The sequence below is a fragment of the Cyanistes caeruleus genome, chromosome 9 (assembly GCF_971803275.1).
Source record: "Cyanistes caeruleus chromosome 9, bCyaCae1.hap1.1, whole genome shotgun sequence".
NCBI classification, from domain to species: Eukaryota; Metazoa; Chordata; class Aves; order Passeriformes; family Paridae; genus Cyanistes; species Cyanistes caeruleus.
Genome location: NC_141709.1, coordinates 30,012,362 through 30,039,829, shown reverse-complemented (window position 1 = coordinate 30,039,829; position 27,468 = coordinate 30,012,362). Strand labels below are relative to the sequence as shown.

The following is a 27,468-nucleotide window of genomic DNA, read 5'->3' as shown; positions in this document are numbered from 1 at the left end:
GCCAGCAGTTTTCCTTGTGGTGCTCTGGTGTTGCTGTCCCAGCAGTGGCTCACTGAGAACTGGGTTGGCTCTTGGAGTACAACTGCAGCCTCATGAAAGATTTCTGAGCCCTTCCTGGCTTCTTGGGATGAATCAAGGGTGCAGGAACATGGAGGGTCAGTCATGGCAATGCTCCCAGGAGGGTGGGTCCTATAGGATGGGTGTTACCTGGGTTTTGACAAGAACAAAAGCCCATAGCCATCATTGTTACTGAATACAGCAGTCCTCAAATCTGCTCAGAGTCCATCCATCCCAGTTCATTTCGGGCTCTGAAGGGCTGACCCAGGTCTGGCCACAGCAATGCCGGCTGCTCCTGAGCAAAGTTCACCACCTTCCTCCCCATCCGCCTCGCCAGGGTTTATAGGATGTGCCAGACTTTGTCCCCATGCAGCAAGTCACAGCCCTTAGTTAAGTTCAGCTGCTGCCTCTGGCTCAATTTAAGGCATTTCCACTCCTTCAGAAGCATTTTCCATGGAAGATGCTGTGCGGAGAAGGTGCTGCAAAAGCACAGACAAACATCAGCAGAGCCATCTTTTTGAAAAATGCTGATTTCTTTTTTGTTAGCCTGCTGCTTTGTTAGAGAAGGGGATTTTTTTTTCTATTTTCTCTCTTTTTTTTTTTCTTTTTTTTTTTTAATTATTTCTTTTTTTAAGGGCTCGCTGTGGTAAAACTTCACAGATCAGCAGGCAAATCCATCAGGGGCCGCTGCGAGCGGGGCTGGATGCTTGGCCGCTTCCGTAGGTACACAAAACCCGCCCGAGCGCCCGCGAAAGGTTACGGCACTGCTCAAAAAGCGCCGCCGTAACCTTTCACAGGCGTTCAAACACGCTTTGTGTTATTACACGAAGATGGTGGCCACGAGCATCTTGTCAGGGACGGGCAGATGGTGTTCACCTGCTCCGGACCAACTTCTTTTGCCCTTTGCCTTTGGTGTCGGGGAATAATACCGGGGCAGCTGCTCGCAGTAAAATAGGCTTAAGCAAATGGGATATTTTGGCATTCAAGTGCACGACAAGAATGGGAGTATTTGCATTAATTCTCTCCTCTCTTTCCCTGCGGCGGGAGAGGATGGAGAAAACTGGGATGTTTTCCCGTGGGGTAAAGCCAGGGCCTGGTCTTCTCCGGCTGGATTGGGGGTGGGAAGTGCTGGATGCTGCGCTGGGGTGTCAGTGCTTCATCCCACAGCATCTAACTACACAGACAATGGAAAAGGATGTTTTTCCAGGGAGGTCACGATGTTTCCCACTGCCCTGCAAAGGGAAAAGGGGTCTCACTCTCTTCCCTGGATTCGGATGAGAGCTAGTTACCAGGCATCACTGACTCTCCACACAAACTCACAACTAGTTTTGTGTTGTTCTGGATTGCAAAGAGCAAATGATGAGATCAACTGGCTGAAATACAAGGTGGCAAAAATTCGGGGAAAAAAATAAATATTTTTTTAAAAAAATATATTTGTAATCTGTGCCCATCTTTAATGGGGAAATAGCTGCCGGACTCTGGATGCCTTTGGGGTATTCTGCCAATGGAATTGGCAATATCTTCATTAGTGTCAGTAAATCCTTTGGACAAGTTAAAACTAGTTTTCTTCAAATGCACGTGGTGCAGTGGCGTGGCATTTTTCTAAAGTCATGGGTTACTATTATTTTTCCTTCTTGAATTGGATTACCAATTTAAATCTAGCTTTTCTTACAACTCCTTCCAAAATGCACTTGGCAGTTTCAATGTGGGAGAAGGCAGAGGAGCAGAGAGCAGCAGGCAGTGGGAAGCAGAAGTCCAGCTGCCAACACCAGCAGCCTCCCCTGCACCTCATCACCTCATTATTACTAGTTTTTTGAGAGGGTAAGCAGTATTTTCCTTAATCCGATCTTTTCAAAGGCTGTTGACAGAGAGGACTTGATTTTGGCTGTGATGCTTAAGAGAAGGATGGAAGGTGAGCTGGTCAAATGGCCCTGAGCTTCCAGTGCAATTCCACATAGTTACAGCCCAGAAATTGCAGCATGGAGCAAGGGACATCACTGGGAGCAAAGTCCTGTGGAACTTGAAGCCATCACAAGTTTGTAGAGAGCTCCAGGAAATTACCTCTCCCAGCAGCTTTGATTGCTGGGAACGCTTCCCTTTTGGTTTTAAGAATTGTGACGTTTTTTAAAATCTGAAATTAATCTGTGACTTTCCATAAAGTCTTGTGTGGGTACATCAGGAGCACATTTAGGTGGAACCAAGTGTCCAGTGCAGGAATGCAAGTTGTTGGTGCAAGGAGCTGCTGGGTGGCCCTCACAGAGCTGAGCATCCCACACTGATAGATAAGCAGTAGATTAATAGTCCTAAGCAATTGCATTATCTAATGAAAATTTTATATAATTATTTTATATCACTTTTTTGGCAGGTAGACCCCTGAAATGGATGGTATTGATTGCTGGAAAAGAGCCTGGCCTGTCTGTTGCTGGAATTATTAGAGGAGAATTGATAGTAATTAATACCTGTGTATTTACAGCGTTTTCCAGGGTGCTAATTGCATGGGATCCATTTAAGCTGTTTGGCAGTGGGGAGGGGTCATACACTGGTTCTCATACACTGGTTTTAAGGTGTAGCTGGACATGGATCTTGTGCCAGGGAAGATGCTGACAGTGGGAAAGCTGGGAGCACTCCAAGCCACGGATAGGGGCCGTTCCATGGGGCTGCCCATGGCAAAGCATCCCTAAACACCAGGCTTGGGCTGGATCTCTACACCCAACCACATGGTGTGGAGCCCTGAAGTGCTCTCCTCTGCAAATCCCTTCCTGAGTCAGGAGAAGCACTTCCAGCAAGGCTTCACTTCCCACAAGTTTCCCTTTGTAAAGCTCCCTGTACACACGCGTGTGCAAAACGGAGCCTAATTGCATTTAGTCTGTTTTACACCTCCCATGCTCATCCCTCCCCCCTCCACCCCCCTTTAATTCGGTCGCTGTGAAATTTTTGCAGCCCTGCCAAGTTATTTCCTTGGGATATATTTAGAGAAAGCCAGCTCAGCAGAGCGCGCTGGGTGTTTGTGGAAGGATGTTTGTAAATGTTAGCAGGAACGCTGGCGGGCTGGCGGAGCAGATGTCCGCGAGATGCTACCAAGAGCCTTATTTACAAACTTGTAAATGACTGAAGGGGTTTCCTTCCCGGGGATAAGGGGGACGCCGACTTAAGAGATTAAAATCCTATTGTTTCGTGGCCGGAGCTGCTGTCTCAGATTATCCTTTACAAGGGAGGGGAAAAGAAAAACCAACAAAAAAAAAAACCCATATTGGCTTGAAACACCATTCAACTGTTGTGCCTTTTTTTTTTTTTAATGGTTTGGGTGTTTCTAAGGCTCAAGGAAAATACAGGGCTGGGGGTTGTTTCTTTCTCCATAAAGGAGAGGGAAAAAGTTGCCGAGCGTGGCTGTTCCTGGTCAGGGTGTGTGCTGGAGCTTTGTGAGCCAGGCAGCTCGCAGGTGATGGATTTTAAATAAGCACAAAAAGCTTGTGCTGTTGTGGAAGTAAAATTAAGCTGAACTTGTATGCACAGTGTGGTGTCCTATGGGAGCACAGCAGTGGCTTTTGGGTGGTTTGGTGATACTGCTATGAGCCCATTTAATCTGTTTTGGGGTATTTTTGTATCTTGGGAATTCAAAGTCTTCAACCCAGCGTCCTTTTACCTTCTTTTAAATAAGCCAAAACTGCTTTGTTTTGTCTTCTGGAGCATCCAGCCAAGTGGCTTGCACTGGAGGAAGACTCTGGCATACGCTGGCTGGAGAACACAGCGTGCCCCCAAAAATCACTGAGCCTACCTGAGAGGCTCTGCAGGCACCATGGTTTTGAAGTGGGTGCCCGCTGCTGGCACGTGGGCTGGCGGTGGCACTCTCAGAACCTGCAGCAGGCTGGTGTTGCATTTATTTTGGTGCATGTTGATACAACACAGGCGCTGGCACCGACCCGTGGAGGGGACTGATGTGGGAGAGGATCTGAGGGCTCGGTCCAGAGGAAGCGGTCGGCGTGTCGTCCTCCCTGGCGTTAATCGGGTTACTGTGAGGTGTGGGAGGGTTCTATTATTAAATTTAAAACCTGGCTATATAAGATGAAGGCAGCTTTAACGAGATGAAAAGGCTTAACTGGAGTCCAATTAAATTCCGTATTACCTGTTTACGCAGCCTGCTTAAGTCCTGACCCGCACGCTGGTTTCTTCTTTAGGCTCCAAAGCCTGTGCTCTAGGCAAAAATATAAAATCAAAGGAGACAGATACCAGATCACCAGCATGTCCTGAGCACCTCTGCGTGCTCCTACCAGAGGCAGCTGCCCTCAAGTCTTGTGCTGTTCCCACAGTGGCTGCAAGGTGTGAGATGCAGCCAAAATCCTCCGGTCCACTCTTCTGGAGAGGAGAGGGCAAAAAGAGCAGGAGCTCAAAAAGGAAATACCCAGCCATCCTTAGTTTGGTTTTAGGGTTGATGGAGGCTGTGCCTGGCCAAGCAGCCAGTGCTGGTGGTGCTTCCCACAAATGGAGCATCCTCCCTGCTGCCTGCCAGTGCCTTGCACCACTCTTGGCATGTTATCTTTATTTAAAATAAGTGTTTGGTGAAAGCCAGCATGGGATGCTGGGGCAAGCTGCTCTCCTGGAGTGTGCTATGGGGACACCAGCTTGCATCTAATGGCAGAGTTACCAGCAGCAGTTGGAACCTGTTTTTCATAGATGGTTAACAGGAAGCACTGCGTGTGTTGGTGAAGCATGGCAGGTTTGGGTGGGTGGTGCCCTGCCACCGTTATCTCACCATGACACTGAGAGCCTTGCAGGATGGGGTGCAGTGCCTAAACCCACCTTCAGGTCCACAAATGGAGATGAGGAGGAAGAATCCCTTTCAGCAGCCCCATGTGTGGACAACACATCCAGAAAGCTCCTTGGCTTCCCAAGCCCTCTCTTGAAGGGTGCTGCCTTTTATTAGGCGGGTGCCTGGGAGCTGGGAGCAGCGACGTTCCGGCAGTGACAGTGATTTCACCCCACCTGCTCTGGTTTCTAAATTCAGCCCCCAAAACCCCGGCGGTGCCTCAGGGCTGCTGTGGGGCCGAGCGTGCGGCAGGGCGGGGGGCAGGAAACGGCATCGCCGCACCCTGCTCGCAGCAAACCCTCACGCCCAGCAAAGACCTAAACCCTGCAGTAAAGAAAGTAAATAAATAAAAGCACCGGACCGCAGCTCCTCCCAGGGCTGTGGGACAGCGGAGGTGAGTCGTGTTCCCGGCTCAGCCGGCCTGGGAAAGCAAATTTGGGTGGCACCAAAAGTGGTGGTGGGGATGTGCCGGAGGCCGAGAGCTGTGTGGGGCAGTCACACCAGTGCTGCTTCCCTGCTGCTCTTCTGCACAGTTAATACAGCAGAATAACCCGGTTTCTCCTGAAGGATTAGGTTAAGAAAACAAGATGGTTTTAACAGCCCTTTTACATCCTGAATAGACTGTAGCTGAAGACCCTAACCAGCTTTGTAGCACAGCCAGACAGCACATCTTTTCTTTTTTTCCCTCCATAACCTGATGCCAGCAGTCCTGTGCAAGTGGACTCCTATCGATAATTCAAGTGCCCAGCTCCTGGCTGTGCTGTTTTGTCCGATTTCCATTGCCTCCTGACCTCCATCCTTCTTTATTTGCAAAGCTCTACTCGCAGGCAGCGGTAATAAATCAATTAATGACTCTGATGAATCGTTTAATGGCTGACAAAATAACACTACAGTCAACAGCTTGGATCTCTACAGCAGTACCAGAAGATGCTGGTTGACTCAGGGTAGGGAGACGAAACAGAGACTGTTAGCTCAATTAGTGCAATTAGTGTGCGATTTAAAGGCTTAGACGGCATCTGCTGGCGTACCAGGCCGGTGTGTTAACTGAGAGCTTCGGTTTGGAAGCCAAACACAGTGATCCAGATTGTCATCGTTCCACTGGTTTCCACCAAAAAAAGGGGAAAAATACCGACGTATGTGGCAGGGAATTAAAAATACATATGTGTGTTTGTGTATATAGCTATACATGTGCTCGCCAGGAACACATATATATTGATTTCCAACGTGGGGAAAATTTGCCATCTTATAAAAGGCAAATGAGCTGACATGCCAGCATTGCCAGAGCTGTCCTGGCTCATTTCTGGCAGTGGTTTCCATGTGTTTCAGTGGAAGGAAATTCAGGGTGTCACATGCCAGTGAGGACCTTCGGGTGGCTGATGTGCTTCTGGTTCAGCTCCAGCTTGGATGTGGTGGCACAGCAGTTCCATGCCCATTTTCTGCCAGCTTCCATGGCAACTGCACATTGTCTGTACCTTCACCAGGGAGATACGATGGGTTTTAGATATTCACCTAAGGAGAGAGCTTTGGAGAGCAAACTGCAACCAAAGGTCCCTAAAAAAAGTTTCTGGGAGAAACTGTTGAAAAATAAACCATACGGGACGAGCTGTGTGGCCAAAAAATCCTGGAAATGGGTGCTGGAAAGCCCTTGGGTTTGGGTGCTGATCCTTGCAGTTTGGGTGCTCAGCCTTAAGGTTTGGAAAAGTTGTTCCTGCTGTCTTTTTTGGCCTTTTTTCTTCCATTTCTGGCACACCCAAGTGTTTTACAGAGCTGCTCCAGCCACGGCTGCGCTCTCATGGCTTCGCCAGGGCTAAAGGTGCCTCGGTGTTTACCTTAGCAGCGGTGATGGGGAGGGGAATAAAAAAAGAAATAAAATGTCACTTCGCAGCCTTGTAAATCATTCATCAAGGGCTGACCAATTTGGCTCCCATCCTACAATATGCTCAGGGCACTTGCGGGTTTTTAATTACCAAGTTCTGCCAAGCGCCACATGTGCGAGGAACTTTAAATCCCCGTTTACGCTGCGAAGGCATAGGTGAGGTTTCAGGGTGTTTAACACGGAAAAATACTCTGTGGTTTTGTGGAAAAACGGGCATTTGCTTCAAGATTTTCTTTGGCTCCTCTGCTCTTCTCCCTCTGCTCCCTGTTGCTGAGGGGAGGAGAAGAGCAGCATCTTTTCCCCCCAGATCCCCAAATCCATGTTCCTCCTCACTCCCCACCACTTCGGGATCCATTTCGCTTTGGGAGATTCCCCAAGCAAAGGATTATAGTGTGCTGGAAATCTCTTGAAACCATAAAATATCACCTTGGCAGCTTTATTGCAGCGCTTGCCGCCTTGGGAGAGAAGCGTTTTGCGTGATAGAGGGTTTAATAAAGGAAATTCCAAATGGGCTCGCTGCAGTTTGGGGCTCAGTCTTATATATTTTTGCATTAAGAACCGTCATCTGCTTTGCAGAGAAACTGCAATATGTTCATGGCCTTGGATTAAGATTTGGTTTTACTTTTATAGCTGACCCACTTGGGGGGATGTAGGGAGGGGGAGAAGTGGGTTCACTCCCTCTCCCATCTATTTTTGCTGCCGTCTGATGTATAAAAAGAGCCTGGAATGGGCAGGCTTATTTTTCCTGCCAGGACGTGGTTTTTTTGGTTTTTTATTAACTGTAAAAACACTCAGATCTGGCCTTTGCTGCTGATGGGGGGAAGGCTGTTCGGGATGCCTTGTTCAGGGGCACGGGGAGGAGCGTGGCGTGGGCTGTGCCTGGGGGTGCAGGACCCTGTAGCCTCAGGGGAGATTGGTTATTCTCATGAAGGGAGGCTCTTCCTGGGGAATCAGCCTCCTGTTTGTGACACTTGCAGCTCTGAGATGCTGGGGTGGGAAAACCATCCACTCATCCAGCATGGTGCTGGCCTTTATCCCACATTCTGCACGCCAGCTCCTGCTGGAGAGCTGATGAGGGGCACAGGGGATGCCCTGGGAAGGCACAAGGCAATGATTAGTCTGCTATCATTAGGTGCTCCCCTGCCTCTGCAAGGCTTTCTGGACAGGAATAGCAAGATTGCCAACCAAACGTGGGGATCCTATCTTGGCAATCCTTAGTAATAATCCTTAATTTTCCAGGCTGCCCTGACAGCCTGGCTTCCCCCTCTGCTCACATCTTGTGGTTGTTGCTGCATCGGATGTGGTCGGGAGCCGGGGCTGGCTCGGCTGCTGTTGGGACATGGGGTTTGTTGGGTAAAACCAAGCATGAGCAGGCTCACATGTACCCCATCTGTTCATGGGATTTCCTCAGTGGAAATTTTTTCCATTATGGTTTTAGGTGGGTATGTCCATCATAAAAATTGGTGGAGGGAGTAGTTCAGCGATCCAAATCCAGTTAACACCACTGAGGTGCCTTTATAGCTGCCCTGTAACTGGAATGGGGGTCACTCGATGTTGGGCAAACTGGAGTGCACTTGGATGGCACACTACTGCTCCTAATCTCACAGGGATGTGTCACCAGCAGTGGCTTTTAAAGATCTTTTTCTTATTTTCCTTCTGAGTAGGATCTTGCCCAAGCTGGTGCTTTCCCAGAGAAAGTGAATAAGTACAAATAGGAATGCTGAGAGGAGCAAGTGGGGTGTCCAGGTATCCCATGTCTGTCCCCGTTCCTCTTTTTGGGGCTGGAGTCATGCTGGTGGCTCATTCTAGGGAGGCACGAGGGGAAATGTGACTTTGCAGGTTGAATGCAATGAATTTGGAAATTAATAATAAAGCCTTGGCATGCTGGTGAGGTCAGGGAAGTGTAATTTTTGAAGGAGAGGGCTAAACCAGCGAGCATGGTGGGGAGGTGGAGAGAGGCATTTTAAAAGCTTTCAAACAGCTTCTGCCTAAAAATTACACGTTGGATGAGACTTCTTGATGGAGTAACAAGACTCAGTGCCTGGGAAGATGAATAAACAAACCCCAGAATCATCTCCAGGTTCTGTGTGGCCACCTCTTCTGTGGATGAGTCACAGAGTCCAGTGCCCCTCCAGCTGCGAGCATCCTCCGCCGGTTCCTCCACGGGCGAAGATGCTCAGGGCTCCGCAGATACAAGGCGCATTGACTCAGCGTGATGTGGCAGGAGAAGGTGGCATTTTTAACATGCTTTTATCATAACTCTGACCATGTTTTCCCTGGTTTTGTTCCCCTCAGAGCGCAGCTGCTGCCCCGAGTCCCGTGCTTGGAAACATTCCCCCGAATGACGGGATGCCCGGGGGCCCCATCCCGCCCGGGTTCTTCCAGGTAGGCTGCGGCTCCTCCCGGCGCTCCCTCCACACCGCGCACGTGTTTGCTTTCGCTCTGGGTGTCAGCGCTGTCCTGCCTGTGTTGGTTTGTTTGGTTGGTTTTTTTTTCCCCCTCCCCAAGAGGATGCTAGGGAAGCAGCATGCCTGCACAGCTGACCTGTCTAGGAATAACTTGTGTTCTGCTGTCCTTCCGTGTTTGCTTTCTATCTTTTGTGGCCTTAAAGCAAATTCCTTGCTCGAAGAGGTTACTGTGTATTTACAACCGATGTTTTTTTTCCAAAGCTGCTTGGTTTATGTTTGGGTTGGGATTGTATTTGTTATCCAGTCCTAACAGACGTGTGTAATTGAAAACATTCTGGATTTTGATTCCTGAAACTTTTTCCCCCTCCTCTGGTTAACCACTTGATTTTTTCCAAATGCAATCACTGAATGCATTAACAAACCCTGGCTGCGGCTGCAGGCAGGAGTGGGCTCCAGCCAAATCCCTGAATGCCGTGGAGGCACCTTGTAAGCAAATACCCAGCAAAGTCCCCAAAGTCCCCTCGCTCCTTCCTTATCCCACAACAAGCTCTGACAGAGGAGCTGTTGGAGTGTTTGGAGTGACGCTGACAGAAAGGATATCAACAGGCACAAAGAAAAGGAGTTTTCAAGACCTGAACCTTGGGGGTTTTCTCAGGAATCTCTTTGCCCGGAGTGAGCTGCACTGGTTTGCAGCAACATAAGCTTTCGGTGCTTTAAAATCCTCCTGCTTGAGGATGAAACACTTGCTCATGTGAAAAATGGGATAAGAGTTGAAAGGAATATTTGTTTTGGCAAGCTGGGCTTTTTTTTTAATCTGGGCTTGTGATTTGTATATGGGAGAACTTCTCGGGCAGTAGACAGGCGAGCTCGATAAGGAGCTTGTGATTTATTGTGGCGATATCTGAGCCTGATATCGGCGATCGCGTTTGTGTGGGAAGGGGGAAGGAGGGTCCTGTCTTTTTTGAGAGAGAAAGAGAGATCCCATTTCCTGAACATGCTTCTGACAAAGTAAGAATATCCGATATTGATTGGGAACCCTAAAACAGGCGAATCTCGCGGCAGCGCTCGGCGGCAGGGGGTGAAGCCAACGGCGGAGATGCAATCTCGCAGGTCATAGCTGCTGCCAGCAATCCCAGTGCCAAGCTGCTGCTTCCAACAAATGTGTCTCCAAAACGTCCTGATCTCGCCCCACGGTGAAGCTGACTGTCCTTTGGGGCTTCTGCTTCACGCCGAGCTGCGAGGGCTGCAAAACTGGCATGAATTTAGGGCAAGGCATCGAGAGTACGGGTTGGCTTTCCCAGAGTGGGAAAGGTGAGGAAGAGGAGTCACATCTCTCCAGACTTACTGTTCATGTTGCTGTCTCGACTCTTCCCGTTGACAGCCTCCAAGCTGTCCCCCCTCTTTACTTTCTGCCCTCCTGTAGCACTTTGGCACTGAGGGTCTGATTCAGGAGAAAACAGCCCATCCTAGCTCCCTGCCTCCTGTGCAGCTGGCCCAGGAGCTGCTGGGGAAGGGGGTGGCTCAGAAGCAGGAGTGGATCCTGAAACCCCAGACAATGTCATAACACCAGTACAGGTTATGCTGCCCATCCCCGGCACTGCCAGAGGGAAGAGAGGATGGGTGCCGGTGCATATGGCTCACATGTGACATCTCAAGAGCCTGCCTTTCCTGAAAGCCCTCCAACATCTGGTTTCTCCTCCCAGCCCTCAGGATGGAAAGCAGAAGAAAAATCCCACCTTTTAACACAGTCTGAACATTGCCTCCATGAAAGCCTGTCTGATTTATTGCGGGTGCTGGAGCTCATTCCAGCTTCAGGACATGCTGGAGAGCAGCTCTTGCAGAGGTGGGCTGGAGGCTCAGTGTCGAGCCGGTCACAGCTCAGGGGTAATTTCCTATCTGTAGGAGATTAAAGTGCCTAAATCCAGAGGGCAAAAACAAAAAAGGTCACAGAAGATAGAAAGGACTTCTCCCCAACCCTTGGTATACCAGCCCTGGGAGTGAGTGAGGTGGTACCACCTCAGCCAGTGCCATCCTCATGCCAGGAGAGCGCTGGAGAGGGCTCAGGAGTTTTCAGCATCTCGCTCTTCTGCACCAGGGACCTGCAAGGGATATCCCCAGGGGTAGCAGGCATGGGCAGATAGTTTTTGAGAGGATTTAGAGAGCCTGATTGTGTCCAGGCATGGTGGGGAGTCACACAGGGAGCTGAGGAATGAGTCACCAGCAAAGTTCAGGTAGCAGAAACTCTGCACAGCCACCCTGGGGGTGCGTGAACCCCCCCAGCCCTGCATGTGAGGATGTCCACCACAGGCTGGTAAAGGTAAAAAATTATATGGACCATTCCTGAGACTTTGTAGCCCAAACACGTGTAAATGAGCTTGGAGAAGAAGGAATGCTCCAGGAAGGGGAGAAGCAAGGAGGACTCCAGGCTGCAGCACCCATCCACAGCCACTGCCTTGTAGTGAGATTCCCTTCCCAGTGCCAGGGCTCAGCAACAACCTTCAGACCAGGGGCTAAGGGAAGTGCAGCCTGCAGGATCTCCCAAAATGATGGGAAAGGAGAAGGCCCATGGTGCTCTTGGGTTTCTGGGGCATTTCATGGTGCCAGCCAGCGGCACAGCATCGGCTGCGCTCCGGACAAAAGGTTGGCTGGGTTGACGGCCAGCATGGGTAGATGCTTTTATTTAAATCTCTCTCTTTGTCCCGTTGAGATGAACAAACAAACCCTCTGCTCATCCTCCTAAAGGTCATCAGAGGCGTTCCTGCTTTTGTTTTGAAAGCTGGATTGATGCCGGGGTGCAGATCCCTTGCAAGAGGGACGGGGGAGGGGGGTGCCAGGGAAATATAGGAAGGAAAACAAAAAATTGAAAGCAATTAATACCACACATCTATACCACTAAATAAAGGCAGGGGGGGAGTGTCAGCAGCCCCCCCAGCCATGCCTGCTCTCCCCAGCACAGAGTCCCCTTGCCGCCCCATACCCCGCGCTGATGAAATGGAAAGTTGACCATAAATCAATGTCGGCGCTGCGTTAGCTATGCATCAGCGGCTCGGCGCCGAGATGCACCAAAACAAAGCACCGGCTGCTCCGTGTTCCCACACTGCCCCCTAATGCAGACAGACCTCGGGAGCTGGGGAGGACCGGGGGCTCCAGAGCCCGGGGGGCACCCCCCCACCACATCCCCTGCCCTCCCCACCTCTCGTCCCCGCGTCCTGGGGACCTCCCTCTTTGGGTGAGGTCGCCCGTGGGGTGAGGATGGTGAAGCCAGGGACAATGGGAAGGGGTCCATATTGTCCTGCTCCCTCCTTGGATGCCACCATTTTCCCCCTGCTGTCCTGATGTCTCAGAGGGATTTCCCACTGCTCAGCGAGTGCCACCAGCTCTGGTCAGACAGTTCCAGTGAGGCAGCACAAGGACCATAAAACCAAGCTGCTCTTCCCAAAATCCTGGGGTAGAACTTAGTACCAGCCTGCACCAGGCAGGGTTTGAAGGAAGGTAGCCTACAAGCTGGAGGAAGGGAGAGAAGCAAGCATCAGAGAAAGTTTTTTTCTGGAAGTTTAGTAGGATGCCCGAGGCTTTTGTACCGAGCGTCTGGAGCATATGGTGGGATTTGCAGTCAACTTTCTCTCGGGTGCTCCAGCCAGATGGAGGTGACTGTTCTTGGCTCTGGCTGACACGGGTTTGTTTCCTGAAGAGCTTGTGTTAAACATATTCCTTAAAACCAGGCTTCTGCAGTTGGGAGCCCCAGCTGCAGGCGAGGCAGAGCTCCTGCCCACGACTGCCTTTCACTGTCTGCGGGGGAACTTGGCCTGCCTCCCCTCGCCTCGCCTTGCTGCCTTGCCTTGCCTTGCCTAACCTCGCCTTGCTTTGCCTTGCCTTGCTTTGCCTTGCTTTGCCTTGCCTTGCCTTGTCTAACCTCTCCTGGCCTCGCCCTGCCCTTCTGGGGTAGGTCCTCACCCAGCACCCCATGCTGGAAGTCAACCGGGATCTTTCTTGTTGAAGGCAACGGGAGCATCTCTCCTAAAAGCTCCTTCAGAGATAACCTCTTCTTTTTCTTGACAACTTGCAAAATATCTCTCTCCTTCAGTAGAAATAAATCTCCTCTCCAATAAACCCAGGCATGGCTTTAATTAATATCCATCTAATTTATTTTAGTATTTTCTAACGTCAAAACTGGCAGGCAGGGGCAGGTATTTTAAACACAAGATGCCTCCCTATTGCTAACTCGAAACCATCGGTGTCTCGTGGCAGTGATGCTTTGCCTTCTCGTACCATCCTGCCTTGTTCTGCCACCCCCAGAGGTGCTTGAAAATGTTTTTAAATAGCAAAACTCCCCCATTAGCTGAAAGTATGTAGCCCATAAAACATGATCCATTTGTGGTGAATTACGCTGGAAACATAAATTGACACACGCAGAGCTATGATCGCTCGTGCCATTTTCCATCTTTAATATTTTACAAGAAGTTTGAGGAGTCGAGCTCATGAAAGACAGAGTGGAAATAACCTGATCTCCTGGAAACTCCCTGTAGGAAGCAGCTGTGGCAGCAAACTTCGGCTGTCCAGTGGGCCAGGTTGGGCTTTTAAAGCCTCTGGAGTGTAGAGGGGAGGAAAAAAACTAAGCAGAGTGGAAGTTGGGGCACAACAGCTGTTGGAAACAGTTTCCTCTAACAGCATTTTAGCTGTTGGGGTTGTTCTTTGAGGCAGCTACAGGAAGATGAAGAATAACCCTACACAAAGAGTGTCCAGTTTGGGGAGGGAAAAAATAAAAACTTGAGGGATTATGGGGTTTCTCTGGTTGGGGAGGGTGCTGGTCTGGAGATGAGAGTGAAGCAACTGCAGAGCAGGTCCTGCTCACCCAGCATGACGTGTCAGAAGGAGCTGTGCCGCAGGGATGCAACTCCAGGGTTGGATGGAGGGATGTGGAGGAAGCAGGACAGCATGTGTTCAGCCTCCTCCTTTAACAGGAGTAGTTAATAACTGCTAAACACACATTTTTTTTAAGAAAAAAGGGATGTTCTGTTGGTTGGAGCCCACATGTCATCTCTGCAAAACACTTGTCTCAACTGCCATGATCCGTCGGGATCATCTGCTGCTCCCTCTGCAGCGAGGCAATCCCGTGCGGAAAGGCAACCGCTCCAGCAGGCCTTCCCAGCCCAACACGGCTCCCAGCCCTGAAACATCTGCAAATATTTATGGAGATAACACTATCCAGAGGGGCTGCATATCTGACAGAGCAGGGCAGCCGTGCTGAGGGGGCCGCAGCAGTCGCATCTCCGAGCGAACATTTTGGATGCTGCTGCACACAGAAAAAGGAAGAAAAGAAGGAAAAATTAAAAAGCTGCTTTCTGCTCCTCCCTGCCTGCCAAAACGTTTGCATGAGCTGGGCATCTCCTTATCCAGAAGTGTCCTCTGGGAATGGTACCACATGGGATAGAGCAAGGATGGTGCAGCGCTGAGCCTGGAGCGTCCCGGGAGCAGCCTTGGTGTTGGGACAGGAGCACGCTCCAGAGGATGCACTCAGAGCACAAACAACAGATGCTCTCTGGGTCCAGCAGGGGATTTTTCTCTGGTGGAAATGCTGCCATGTCCCATAGATGCTTTTTCTCCAATAATCAAGCGGTGTTTGCTCTCCAGCTCAAAATGCAGACCCCGAACATCACCTTCAGGCCTAGCCAGGGTGCTTTAGGTGGCCATGTCCCCTGCGTGTTTGATACCTTTTGACCCCACACCCTCACCTGCTGTGGGATATGAGGAGAAGGACATCAGTACCTGGACAGCAGTGACCCCCTCCTGCAGCACAAGGCAGGCATCGTGGGGAACGCTGGCTCGTGCATTGATGGGGCTTGAGGTTTGGCCTTTGCTGGCCCTGGTTTTTACCTTCCACTTGGTTTCATCACTCATTCACCTCTTCTGATCTTCCCTACCCCAAATCCTCCAGCTGAGATGTGTAGGAAGGGCTTTGGGGGTGGCCAGACCTTACTGGGGGATGGTGGGAGGTGTCTGCTGCCCCTGCTGCACTTTGCATTCACAGACAGAGTTAGCAACTCAGAAGCAAAAATAAGTCAACTTCCATGCCTGGAGAGGACTTCTGCTAAAGGAGGTTGATGCTGCAGTTGGACCTCAGAGGTTTGTCTTCTCCGCTCTGGTGGGACATGGATGGAGAAGGCAGGGGGGTGGCTTGTCCTGAGGTGCTGTGACCTTGTCCAGATGAGGTTGGCCAGGAATTAAGGGCAGGGGCTGGTTCCTTTTGGCTCCTGGAGAATAAGTGATGGGATTTCAGTGGCTGGAGCAGAGAGGCTGGCAGGAGGCTCTTGGTTTAAATCTGCTTGGCTCCATCTCGCCGCTGAACCATTCAAATAAAAAAAAAAAAAAAATTTAAAAAAAAAAAAAAAAAAGAAGAAGAAGAAAAAACCCACCCTCTTACTTTATTTACATTGCACTCAAGTTTCCACCATACAAAAGATTTGCAGGTGCAAATATGTCCTGCCTTCATTAACTTCCCCTCCCTTTTTAATTTATGTGATTTCAATTTTCCTTCCCTGTACTGTTAATTAGGGGACCCTCTAATCAGTACCATTATCACAGTGGTATTCATGTTTAGGAAAGCTGCTAAACAAACGCTTGCAAAATTGCTAAATGGCTAATTAATGTCTGTTAATTAAGAAAATTGCTCATGGTAACAAACCATGCCATTGCTGGCAGCAGCTAGAAGGCGAACACTTGTTGAAATTAGTAACGAGGCAGGTAGAGAACATCTGCTCCGGCGCCGGTCCTGGAGCCTGCCGTCTCTTCCCATCACCTACTGACAGAGCTCCTGTGCTTTCTCTACCAATTACACTCCCTTTGACTCCAAAAATACTTTTTCTTTTTTCTTTTTTCTTTTTTTTTTTTCCCCCTTTTCCTCACGTTAACACGCACCGGTATATTTCTTGCACCGAGCTCACGGTTTTTTCCAAGCAAATTTTCATTTCGTGCTTTTAAGGGAAATTTAATTTAAAAAAAAAAAAAAAATTTAAAGTGGGCGTTCAAGCCCAAAATGTCAGCAACTGCTGCATTGCAGCCTTAAACCTGCACCAGCTAATCTCTCCTTTTTTCCCCCTAGACATGCTTTCTTTGCTTGCAGGCCATTTTACTCGCATCCTTAGGGAATCCACCTCGAGGAAGGATGTTGCATCCCTTCAGTGTGGCGGTGCAGCCCCGGCTGTGCCTGCCAAACGCTGCCCAAGCGTGAGCTGGGACGTGCTCCTCGTCCTCCACGCTTGCTCCAGCGCCTCCAGTGAACCACGGTCAAAACACAAACCCGGAGGTGTTTCTAACCTTTGGGATGAGAGAGGAAAAAAAAAAAAAAAAGATTTTTATTTTTTAGATTTTTTTTATTTTAGATTTTTTTTTTTTTTTCCTTTTTTTGGTTTGGGGGTGGTTTTTCTATTTCCCCCCAACCTCTCTGGTCCTCTCCTGCATATTTTTTTTCCTCGTTGCACGCCCCTGCGAAGTGTTTCCCTGTGTGTTTATCATTGCAGACTTGGTTGAACCACTGGACCGTTTACTCTCAATGTGGCCACTGTATTTTGACAGATGTTCTGATTTTGAATATATACTTTTTTTTGCCTATATCATTAGTCACTGTTCAGCTGCAAATGAATAGAAACTCGATTTTAAAAAAAGGAAAAATAAAATTGATTTAAAACTGGGAGAACTGACTCCCCAACTAAACAGGTCCACCCGTGAATCCTTTTTTTAGCTCTTTCTGCGCTTTCATGTGCTAATCTATAACCTCCTTCTACTGTCTGACCTCACAGGGACCGCCTGGGTCACAGCCCTCGCCACACGCACAGCCTCCACCCCACAATCCTAACAGCATGATGGGACCCCACAGTCAGGTAAAGACACTAGTGATGGGTAGGGCTGTGAACTGGGACGTGCGCTCGATTTACTTCTTTTTTCCCCCTCTGTAAGCATGCTGGGCAGCGGGTACCCGCTCCCCGGGGAGCATCCCCCCGGGCACCCCAGCTCTGAAGCAAAATGTTGGTTTTTTTCCCCCCCTTTTTTTTTTTTCCTTTTTTTTTTTTTCTTTCTCTTTTTTTTTCTTTTTTTTTTTTTTTTTTGTGTTTTTTGGATATGCAGTTGTCAATGGACTGAGAAGTCGTGGGTATCAGACTGTTTTACCTTCCCAAGGTAGCCTGAGAAATTTAACTTGATGTGGGTTTTTAAGCTTCTGTTAGTAGCAGCAGTTGTAAAAAGAAGTAATGTTAAGACTTTCTTCTTTTTTTTTTTTTCTTCAGTACTTAGCACTGGGGTTTTTTCTGTGTGCGTGTCTGTATGTGCTTATTTGCCACTTTTTTTAATATATATCTCTATATATTTAAACTTGAGCATTATCTAACACTCAGGGTTTCCCATGCACTAATTTTAACAGCCTCACCTAGTATTGCCGATGCCAAACACGCTCTCAAACAATAAACCTACAGAGAAAATGTCTAAAAAAAACGGACTCCAGACACCTTTCTCTCTTTTTTTTTTCCCCCCCTTTTGAAACGTGACTTTTTTAAAAAGGATGTCTCCAGAAAAAAAAAAAAAAAACAAAAAAAAAAACCCAAAAAATACCAAAAGCAGTATTATTTATATACCAAAAAATACCAAAAGCTAAGCAGCGTGCGTGGGGAGCGTGCTGCCTCCCCACAGCTCAGCCCTGACCCCCTTTTGTGTCCCCACAGCCGTTCATGTCGCCGCGCTACGCCGGAGGTCCCCGGCCCCCCATCAGGATGGGCAACCAGGTACTGGGATCCTGGATTTCCTAGGCATAGCTGTTACTTGGGAAGGGGGATGAGGCCCAGGTGTCCTGCAGATGTTCCTTGGGTTTGGGTGGCAAGCATCACCTCCTTGGTCACCCTCCTTTTTCCTAGTGCTGGAGCATCACTTAACGATGAGAGTTTAATTTTATTTTGAGGTTTGGGCCCATCCAGGGTGGAAAGAGCAGTGGGGAATGTGCTGCTTTCCAGCTGTGGTGTTCCCAGCAGGGCTGTGCCATGCTGTGTGCTCGCTGCCCAGCTGGATTTTCCCTGCAATCGCAGAAAATTAAAGTGATGGAGATAATCCTGCTGCTGGGTTGACCGAGCGTTTAGATCAGCAGCGGGGTCAAGCAGGGCAGGTCACTGCTGAATTTTTTGGGTTGGGTTTATCCTCTTATCCCAGCTTATACAAGGGCAGTTTGTTTCTGGCCTTGCAGACAGAGACTTCCACCCCACGCCCTGCCTGGACGCATGCATGGCCTTCGGTTAGGGAATTCATCTCCTTGCCAATGATGCCATGCAGATCCTTAGGGTAATGACCAAGCCAGAGGTTATTTATCACTAAAGGGAAATTAAAGGAAACCTGTAACACCTTGGAGCAGCAAAGGTTCAAAAATTATCTTGGGAGCTTGTTTTTTTGGCTATCAGCGTTATTTTTCTCTAGGTCTAATTAGCAGAAAGAGCAGGATAGTCAGAAAGTTGGATGTACCAGCTTACTCTGGGTTTGTGCTTGCTGGTTTTGAGACTTGAATCTTTGCATCTTGCTAACTGATGCTGAGAGAGCTGAGATGTAGCTGAGAAAAACCCAGAAGAGGCTGATGAAGGACCCCCATACCTGGATGGCTGGAAGAGCCTTCCACCCAGTGCACTGATGGATGATCTAATGAGGTATTAATTCACTGCACCTCCTCATGGGTCAGTTTTCACAGGACCCCATCCTGCAGTGGTTCTCAGCTCATCCCAAGCTCTGCTGGAGGTGAGCACAGTGAGCTGGGCAGGCAGGAGAGGCAGGGGACACTGGTTTGAGGAGGCTGTTCCCACATCAGGATCAAGCGTCCAGGAGTGAGTAAAGTTAATTAGAAGGATTTCATTTTTTTTCCCCAAACACCACATATAAAACACATGTTTGTACCTAGGCAGAGCTCAGTGAGGTTATGGTCACACCCTGGGGGACAACAGGAATAAATAGGCAGGCAGGAAGGTCAGGCAGCAGAAGTGTAAATACCCACCTCTGCAACCCTCCTGGTGTATCTCCCTCCTGTTGCCAGCTTCCAGCCTGCAGAAAACTTGGAATTGGGCTGATTCTTCCTCAGCACAGCCATGTACAGCCCTGCCTGTGCTGTGCTCCAGCACTGGGATCCTCAGAGTCAGCATCCAAGTAAAAGGCAGCACCATAGCAAAGCTGTTTACAGTTTGCTTCCCTCAGGCAGACAATATCTGCATTTTTCTTCCCCTTTATCTGTTTGGAGTAGCTTTTGAAGCTTAAATACCAGCATTGCCCGAGTGGAATGTGAGTTTGGGGAGGAGAAGCATCCGCCTTCCTCTCAGCCTGTGCGGGGATGGGTCCCAGCCTTGCTCTGCTGCACATGGAGCATCTCCCCACCACAGCCCAGGACTCGCTGCCTGGTTTGGCCCTGGTGCTGTGTCTTACCAGGGTGCCATGCTGCTGGTCACCTTTCCCTGCTGGATTTGGCACCACAGCCCCGCTCAGCCTGGGTTTTCCCCTGCTTTCCTAAAATACTAAATACTACAGCATTTGGCCTGGGGGGAGGGGGAAACGCCTTGTTTGGGGTTTAGAAGGGATTTGCAGAAGGATGAGGGAGGCAAACACCTGGAGGCTGTAGCAGTGGGATGCAGGGGGATGCAGGATTTGTTTTTTTAATCTCGCTCCCTTGCTTTCACAGCCCCCGGGCGCTGTTCCCGGTACACAGCCATTGCTGCCCAATTCGATGGATCCCACGCGACAGCAAGGTAAAGCCAGCAGAGGAGGGCCAGGCACTGGTGTTCCTGATTAGCTGTTGCTGTGTAACACCCCTGCTTTCCTCCCAACAGGGCACCCTAACATGGGCGGCCCCATGCAAAGGATGAATCCTCCGCGAGGGATGGGCCCCATGGGTCCCGGTCCGCAGGTAAGCCCCGTGCCAAAGCGCATCCTACAAACCATGGGAACAACCTCCTGGGGCTCAGAGGGCTGGGAGTTCCCCTTCCCCCCACACCCTGTCCCCCCATTAGTGTTAATGCGTTTTACATTAGTCTTGCATCTGGAAATCCCTCCTTTTAACAGGAGTGAGGTCTTCAGAGCTCATTAAGGGTATTGCAGCCTCCCTCCTGCCCTTCTGTCAGAGGGGATGGCACTTAGCTCCGCGCCGGAGCAGCCTTTGAGTGCATTACACCGCCTGCCTGGGAAACAGTTACGACCCTAACTGCAGGAAAGGGAAAGGAGGCTTCCATTTGAAATTAATAAATAAAAAGAAATGGCAAAGATCCCTTTAGCAAAGGGAATAAGGCTTTCCCCCTGCGAGGTTCCCCTCCACCTGCCCCTCCTGCTGCCGGCTTGAGCTCTCTTATTTCAGGAAAGGGGAGTAAACTCTTGAAATTAAGCAGATCTGGGTTAATATATGCTGTCGTTCCGTTGATTCACTTTATGGAGTGGCTTGTTGTTGACTCACTCCTGTTTGTTCCTTCTACGAGACTTCAAAACCAGATTACCATATTTTGGTTGGAGGTTTATCCTCTCTGCATCGTCGCCTACGTGGAGTTTGTAGCGCGAGGATCAGAGTCTGTCAGGAGACGAGCGGGTGCGCTGGAGTTTTGTTTTGTTTTTCCCCCGGAGACTGTTGAGATAAGTGAATGTTGTGTAAAGAGGGAGTTGTGTCATGTCTTTAGCACCAACCTGAGGATGTTGCTCAGGGGTGCTTGGCCATGCCCACGGGCACCCGGCTCCATCCTAGGGCAGGGGACAAAAAAAACCTGCGCGGGCATCGTTTCACAGGCCAGCCCTCCCATAGCGCTGCTGCCGTGCTTAAAATCCTCCTTTCCTGGAGGATTACACCCAAAAAGAAGGAAAAAAAACAAAGGCATTTGCAAGCGTGGCCTGCGCCAAGGCGAGCGGCGGCGGCTTGCCCGGGGGAGGCTGCTTCCCACTTGCAGAGCTCGCCGCGAAACTTGGAAGCGGCGAGCGCGCGCTGAGCGCCGCGTGGGATGGCGGCGGCTCTGGGAGCCGGCAGGAGTTGTGAAATGTTCAGAGCTTTATTTTTGACTCCACCATTCCCTGTGTATGTACATTAGGGAGGGGTTTTTTTTAAGAAGCAGCCTTTCCCTGGAGAAGCGCTGGGCTTCCCAATCTGGCACCCGCAGGCGCTGCCTCCCTGCAGCCGTCCAGGAATCGGCGCCTGCGCAGGCAGCCACCAAAAATACCGACCCAGACCCAGCAGTCCCTCACACCTTGTGTGCCCAGGGCTTGTTTTCCTTTAAGCTTTGCTTTGGGACCCTCCTAAACACTTCTCAAACGATTCCAGAGGGCTGCAGAACATCCAGCCAGGACATCCCTGCGTCCTGACAGCAGCTCCTTATTACACAGCAGTGATGAATCATCCCTTTCAGCTGATTGCCGCTGCCTTTTTCCCTCTAAGAGTCCCATTCGTAGCTCTGCAGAAGCCAGGACAGGGTTTGCCAGCGCCAACATGAAGAGGGTTTGTAGCTCTCTGGGTTTTGGTGGTGCCTTGCCCAGGTCGCTCGGCACAGCTGCGTTCCCTCCTCTCCCTCCCTGAGCATCTTTCAGCTGGCTTCATTTTCCAGTCTTTCAGCTCCAATTAAAAATGCTGAGCCCCCCCCCCCCCTTTTTTTTTTTTTTTAAATTTAAACAAGGGGCTTGATGCTGCTATTCAGTGTAAATGGCTGAAATTTTGATCAATTAAGGACTTGCTGGTAATTTGTTTGGGGAAAACCCTTTTCTGCCTCTTCAAAACAAACTTTGGTGATGCCCTCAGCAATGCACCATGCACTGGTGCATCCATAAATCCAGGTAAAAAATTGACAGCACTAAAGTATTGTACTTAAAATCCAGTTTGGAACACTCCAAGTGGCTGTGGTGTAGGAGGTGGCCAGCCATCCCTCTTCCTGCTGTAGCAGTTTTTTTTCTTTAAATGGCAGAAACACAGTCCAAAAAGATGCATTACAGAAGAGATGGGGGTGGGAGGGGAAGAGCGGCAACGCGACCTAAATCTGGCTGCACGTCGCCTGGAGGGCACACGGAGCAAAGCACAGACCAAATGGAGCAAAGCATTCGGGGGATTCCTCTTCCTCCACTGCCTTGGGCTTGGCTTTGTACTAGAGCTGGTTTTAGGAGATGAGGGATACAGATCTGAGGCTCCCAGTCCCAGCTGGAGGCTGAGCCAGGGAGGAATAAGGCAGGAGAGGAGGCCCAGGGGGCTGCCTGCCCTCGCCCGCTCCCCGCGGCTGCAGATCTGCTCCGGGGGATGGAGCAGAGAGCTGGGGAGCAACAGAAAAACAAGCCTGGCTTGGTATTCCCTACTCCAGCAGTCATCCAGGGAGCAAGGAGTGCTCCATCTCGGGGGGAGCTCATGCAGCCTTTCCTCATCCTAACGCTGCAACCGGAACCTTCCAAGTGGTGCCTTTTCTCCTCCTCCTGCCCCTGTTTTCTCCTGCACAAAGGGAAAAATCCAAAAGGCTGTTGCTGGCGCTGGGGGCTGTGAACAGAATTGTCTTGTGGAGCTGGGAGGGGGATGTTTTCCCTCCACAGAGAGAAGGGAGGGGGAACTTGGGGGCTCAGCCTGGCTCCCATCCATATTCAGCTGCCTGCTTTTTTTCATAAGCACAATTGCCTCTTATGTTCATCATCATTAATTTTTTTATTTTTTTTTTAAAGCTCATTTTTCCACACAGACCCGCTTGGGTTTTTGTTTGTTTATTGGCTTTTTTCCCCCTTTTCTCTTGTCTCTCTGGTGACCCTTCCCGTTACGGTAGACTGACCCTTGGTTATCGTTGCAGAACTACGGCAGCGGCATGAGACCTCCACCCAACTCCCTAGGTCCTGGCATGCCTGGAATTAACATGTAAGGCAATCCCCAGGCAGGGAGGTCTCCCCACTGACTCGGGGCTGTCTGCAGAAAAACACAACATTTATTTTTTTCCCCCTGTTTAATTTTGTCCCCAGGGGGCCGGGCGCTGGTAGACCGTGGCCGAACCCCAGCAGTGCTAACTCAGTGAGTATCTTGGAGTTGGTTGGGAAGTGTCCTGCAAATGGGATCATTCCCCATCTGCTGAGCCCTGCTAATGAGAGGGGGTTCCCCAGCCTCTCACTTAGGCTGCTGGGATTCCCATCCTGGCCAGGCTGAGGGGGCACTGGGGGTGTTAGCTGTGCCCTGATGGGATCCTGATGGCTGAACCTGTCTCTCTCACCCCTACAGATCCCATACTCTTCTTCATCGCCTGGTACATACGTGGTGAGTCCTCCTGCCCCAACTGTCTGTCCTTCCATCAGGAGTTCATGTGGTTTGGGGGGAATCAGTGCCATGGGAGGTGACTCAGCTGGGTTTGAGGGTTGGGGGTGGTGTTTGAAAACAGGGAAAGGTGGGCAATGCTCATGTTTGCACATCTTTCCACAGGGTCCGCCCGGCGGCGGTGGCCCTCCAGGGACACCCATCATGCCCAGTCCTGCAGGTACGAGCCCCCTGAGACTTCTCTCTCTCCAGGGCCATCCCTGCCTTATTGTTAATGGCCAATTTTTGTGGCTTTTGGCTTTCTGGGAAGCGGGTGGCATGGGCTTCTTGACTTCAGGATTGCATTTGGGGATGTTCCTACATCCCCCTCTTTCGGGGATTCGGATGCTGTGGGGCTCAGGAAGGTGAGGAACCTTCCACCCCACCCTTCCCAGCCAGGAGTTGAATTATTTTTCACAGTTGAATTTCTGTGATTAAAAACTTTGTGGATCTTCATTAAATACAAATTAGCCAGAAAATGGTGGTAGTTAGAGGGAATTTTGGGTGATAAAATACAAAAGAATGAGTTCAAGTGGCATGAGTTTGTTTTAATTAAGAAATGAATTAATCACCCAACTTACTGGGCTTCACTGTTCCACAGATTCAACAAATTCAAGTGACAACATCTACACAATGATTAATCCAGTACCGCCCGCAGGCAGTCGATCGAATGTAAGTCTGCTTTCTAATAATTTACATATCAGATACCATAACAAATCATAATTAACTTCATCAGTTGAGAGTAAAGCAGTTTAATTGATTTCAGCCATTTGTTACAAAACAGAAATAAAACAAACCATCAAAAAGCGATTAACTCTTGGGCGACTTTGTTAATTTTTTATGGTTATTAAGAGAGCGGCAGTCCTGCTGCTCCGGCCGAGGTGCTGGGTTTTGTGGGATATGGGCAACCTTAAATCCTGTGGGATGCTGGTTGGAATTCTGTGCTGCAGCTCTGGGTCTGCCATCCAGCCACATTTTCTAGCTGAACCCACAGGACCATAACACTCGCAGCCTCGAGGGGTGATGCAGCCCCAGGTTGTGCCAGGGAATGTTTAGATTGGATGTTCAGAAAACTTCTTTCCATGGAAGGGGTTCCCAAGCATTGGAATGTGCTGCCCAGGGCAGTGGTGGAGTCACCATCCCTGGAAGTGTCCAAGAAATGTGTGGATCTGGCACTTCAGAGTATGGTTTAGCGGTGGTGCTGAGCTGACTGTTGGACTTGGTGATCTCAAAGGACTTTTTCAACCTCAACAGTTCAGTGATTCTACTATACCTCCCCTCTTGCCCTGCTCCAGAGAGATGGCAGGGGCAGGGACAGTGCTCAGGAGCCACTGTGGCAGCTGCTTGGGGTTGTTCTGTGGCTGATTTTTGGTTTTGTCACCTTTTTCTTGTGCAGTTCCCAATGGGCCCCGGCTCTGACGGCCCCATGGGCGGTATGGGTGGCATGGAGCCCCATCACATGAACGGATCGTTAGGTGAGCCATGATGGTCCTTCATTCCCTGGGGACACTGGCAGAGCATCCCAGTGCCTGCTCCCATCCTGGGGTCAGCCCCCAGATCACACCAGTGCTCAAAGCAGAGCCTTTGGGTGGAAATCAGCGGGGCTGTGGGGGACACGGAGCCATGGCTGCAGGCCCAGTAAGGCTCTTCTCCTTTTCTCTCCCCTCTCTGCAGGGTCAGGAGACATAGATGGACTTCCAAAAGTAAGTGGGGTTGGTTGCAGGGTGGGTGTGTGGGCTCTCCCCTTTCCACTGGGGTGCTGCTGTCACCCTGATGGATGGGGACACGGGGAATGTGACATGGGGTGGGCAGGGCTGGGTCCTGCCCCATGGCATTGTCCTGCCCCCATGGCGTTTCGGTGGGATTGTGGGGACCTGCTCACCACCTCCCCTCCCGTCTCCCACAGAATTCTCCAAACAACATAAGTGGCATTAGCAATCCCCCGGGCACTCCAAGAGACGACGGGGAGCTGGGAGGCAACTTTCTCCATTCCTTCCAAAATGACAATGTGAGTGAGTGCCTGCCCGGGGATGGGGGGACGGTCCCCGAAGTGCCCAGCACTGGTGTGGGTGGGCATGGCACTGGTGTGGGTGCCTTTTGGACTTGGGTTGTGCCCTGTGCTCCAGGACAGAAAAGTGGGCAGGGGGAAATAAGACAGTGGGTGGAAGCTTGGGGTCGGTGGTGGGATGGGGGTGCACAGGTGGAGAGGAGCTGGTGCAGAGGTGGCTGCGCTGGCCTGGCTGATTTGAGACTCCGTGGGTGGCTGCAGACATCCCTCCTCTTCCTCCCTCTGTTAGCAGCATATACACGTGCATGTTAATTATTTGTTTTAAATTGCATCTCGCCCCATACTGTTCTGCTGATTTTCTTCCCGGAAAAGCAAGTTACAGCGCAGATTAGGCCCTGATAAATGGGAGTCTCCAGCATATCCTCTCTTCCTGGTTTATTAGATCCAATTAGGTTGCTGTGTAGTTGCCATCAGCCTCCTTTTGCATCCCTCTCTTGGATGTCCAAGGGTCTGACCCGCCTGGTTTCTCACCGTGGCTCTGTCTCTCTTGCAGTATTCCCCCAGCATGACGATGAGTGTGTGATTTCCCTCCCCCTCCTCCTCTCCAGGATCAAGAGAGTCAGCTGCCGTTCGGAGGATCTCAACGAATTATGCAAGAAGAAGAAGAAGAAGCTAGGTGTATGGGCAGGGACACGCGTGGCGGGGGCCAAAACCCCAGGTTTAGTTTCATGCAATAAAAAGGCTGAACTTTTTATTCCATAAAACATGAAGGACAAAACTTAAAATATTTCAAGACATGACAAGACCCTTCTTTGTGCAGAAGGGTTTATATATGTACATGACACTTCTTTTTGGAAACAAACGGAAGCCTCTAGCACCCAACTCCGATCTCTTTGCTTTGTTCTTTTAAATAAAGACAGAAACCGAACCTGTTGTATGTTTGTGCCGTGCGACACCAGGAAGCTAGTCTAGATATAAAATCATGTTGTCTCTGTTGTAGTCATTTTTTTAAATAAACTGGACAGTTTACAATGGTGGTTTTCGTTCAGAAGGCCTGTTTTTCTTTTTTTTTTTCTTTTGGTTTTTTTTTTCTTTTGTTTTTTTTTTTCCCTTGTATTTTTTGGGGTTTTTTTTTTTTTGTTCGTTTGCAGCACAACGCTTCCTCCTCCAGTTAACAAGATCTGCTTTGGGGAAGAGACTCCACCACCTCGTTACAAACTTGTTAACGCAGGTGACCCCTTCTAGGATCACATCCTCGAATGAATCGTGATCTTGCTCTCTGTGACTGTGGCATGCACTGTGTTAGTCTTTCCCCCCCTCTCTGAGTACAAGAAGAAATCTCTTGTCCTTCCCTTCCCCAGAGTCCTTCAGCTGGTTCACTGCAAAAATTGATTTTTTTAATAATTTTTTTTTTTAAATCCACTGAAAAAAAAAGAAAGGGTTAATCTGACCTGGGACTTTGAAACTGTGATCTCCAGCTAACTTTGGGATTTTCTGGGGGTTCTATTTGCTTTGGGGGTATTTTGCAGGGGGGGGTTTCTTTTCTTTAGAGATGTGCTCTTGTCAGGATTTCACTTATCTATGATTTGGAACTGGATGGAGATATTTTTTAAGGAATTCTTGTTGTTAAAATGTAACCTTGCTATTCTGTAGGCTCGCTCTGTAATAAGAAAATAAAAATTAATGGCAAGCATCGAAGGCCCTTCCTTCTGGTGGGAGAGGAAGGGACGAGCCAAGGCGGCGGGTTGGGATCTCTGTACATGACACTACCCTGTAGTTTGGTCTTGGTTTTTCTCCAGCTCCCATTTCTGCTCCATGTATATCATATTCTGTAAAATATTCTCTCCCTTGGATTTGACCTTTGTGCGGATTATTGAAAGCATTGTATCTTGTTTCAGTGTTTTTTCTTACCTTGTAGTCTGGTTCGAAAATTACCGAGAGGGGAAAAAAAAAAAAATTATTATACATTGTAGTTTGTGTACGATATTTGTTGATAATGTTTTATTAAAGGGATGTCTTTTTTCCGCA

At 49.6% G+C, this 27,468-nt stretch overlaps 1 protein-coding gene across 8 annotated transcripts in view; it reads left to right on the top strand.

Annotated features, from left to right (window-relative positions):
* Positions 1-27,468, top strand: part of SSBP3 (single stranded DNA binding protein 3) — a 68,047-nt gene extending 40,579 nt beyond the window's left edge. For 2 of the 8 annotated variants that reach the window (XM_086842242.1, XM_086842248.1), the window contains exons 5-18: positions 9,033-9,122; positions 16,942-17,022; positions 17,857-17,916; positions 19,836-19,902; positions 19,984-20,060; positions 22,942-23,006; positions 23,108-23,156; positions 23,361-23,396; positions 23,559-23,613; positions 24,034-24,104; positions 24,829-24,907; positions 25,107-25,135; positions 25,339-25,440; positions 25,994-27,468. In XM_086842242.1, coding sequence (XP_086698368.1) covers positions 9,033-9,122; positions 16,942-17,022; positions 17,857-17,916; positions 19,836-19,902; positions 19,984-20,060; positions 22,942-23,006; positions 23,108-23,156; positions 23,361-23,396; positions 23,559-23,613; positions 24,034-24,104; positions 24,829-24,907; positions 25,107-25,135; positions 25,339-25,440; positions 25,994-26,023 — 891 coding nt within the window. In that variant the 3' untranslated portion in view covers positions 26,024-27,468. Of the gene's footprint in view, positions 1-9,032; positions 9,123-16,941; positions 17,023-17,856; positions 17,917-19,835; positions 19,903-19,983; positions 20,061-22,941; positions 23,007-23,107; positions 23,157-23,360; positions 23,397-23,558; positions 23,614-24,033; positions 24,105-24,828; positions 24,919-25,106; positions 25,136-25,338; positions 25,441-25,993 lie in introns of those variants that run through there. The other 6 variants (XM_086842243.1, XM_086842244.1, XM_086842246.1 and 3 more) reach the window with 4 other exon arrangements.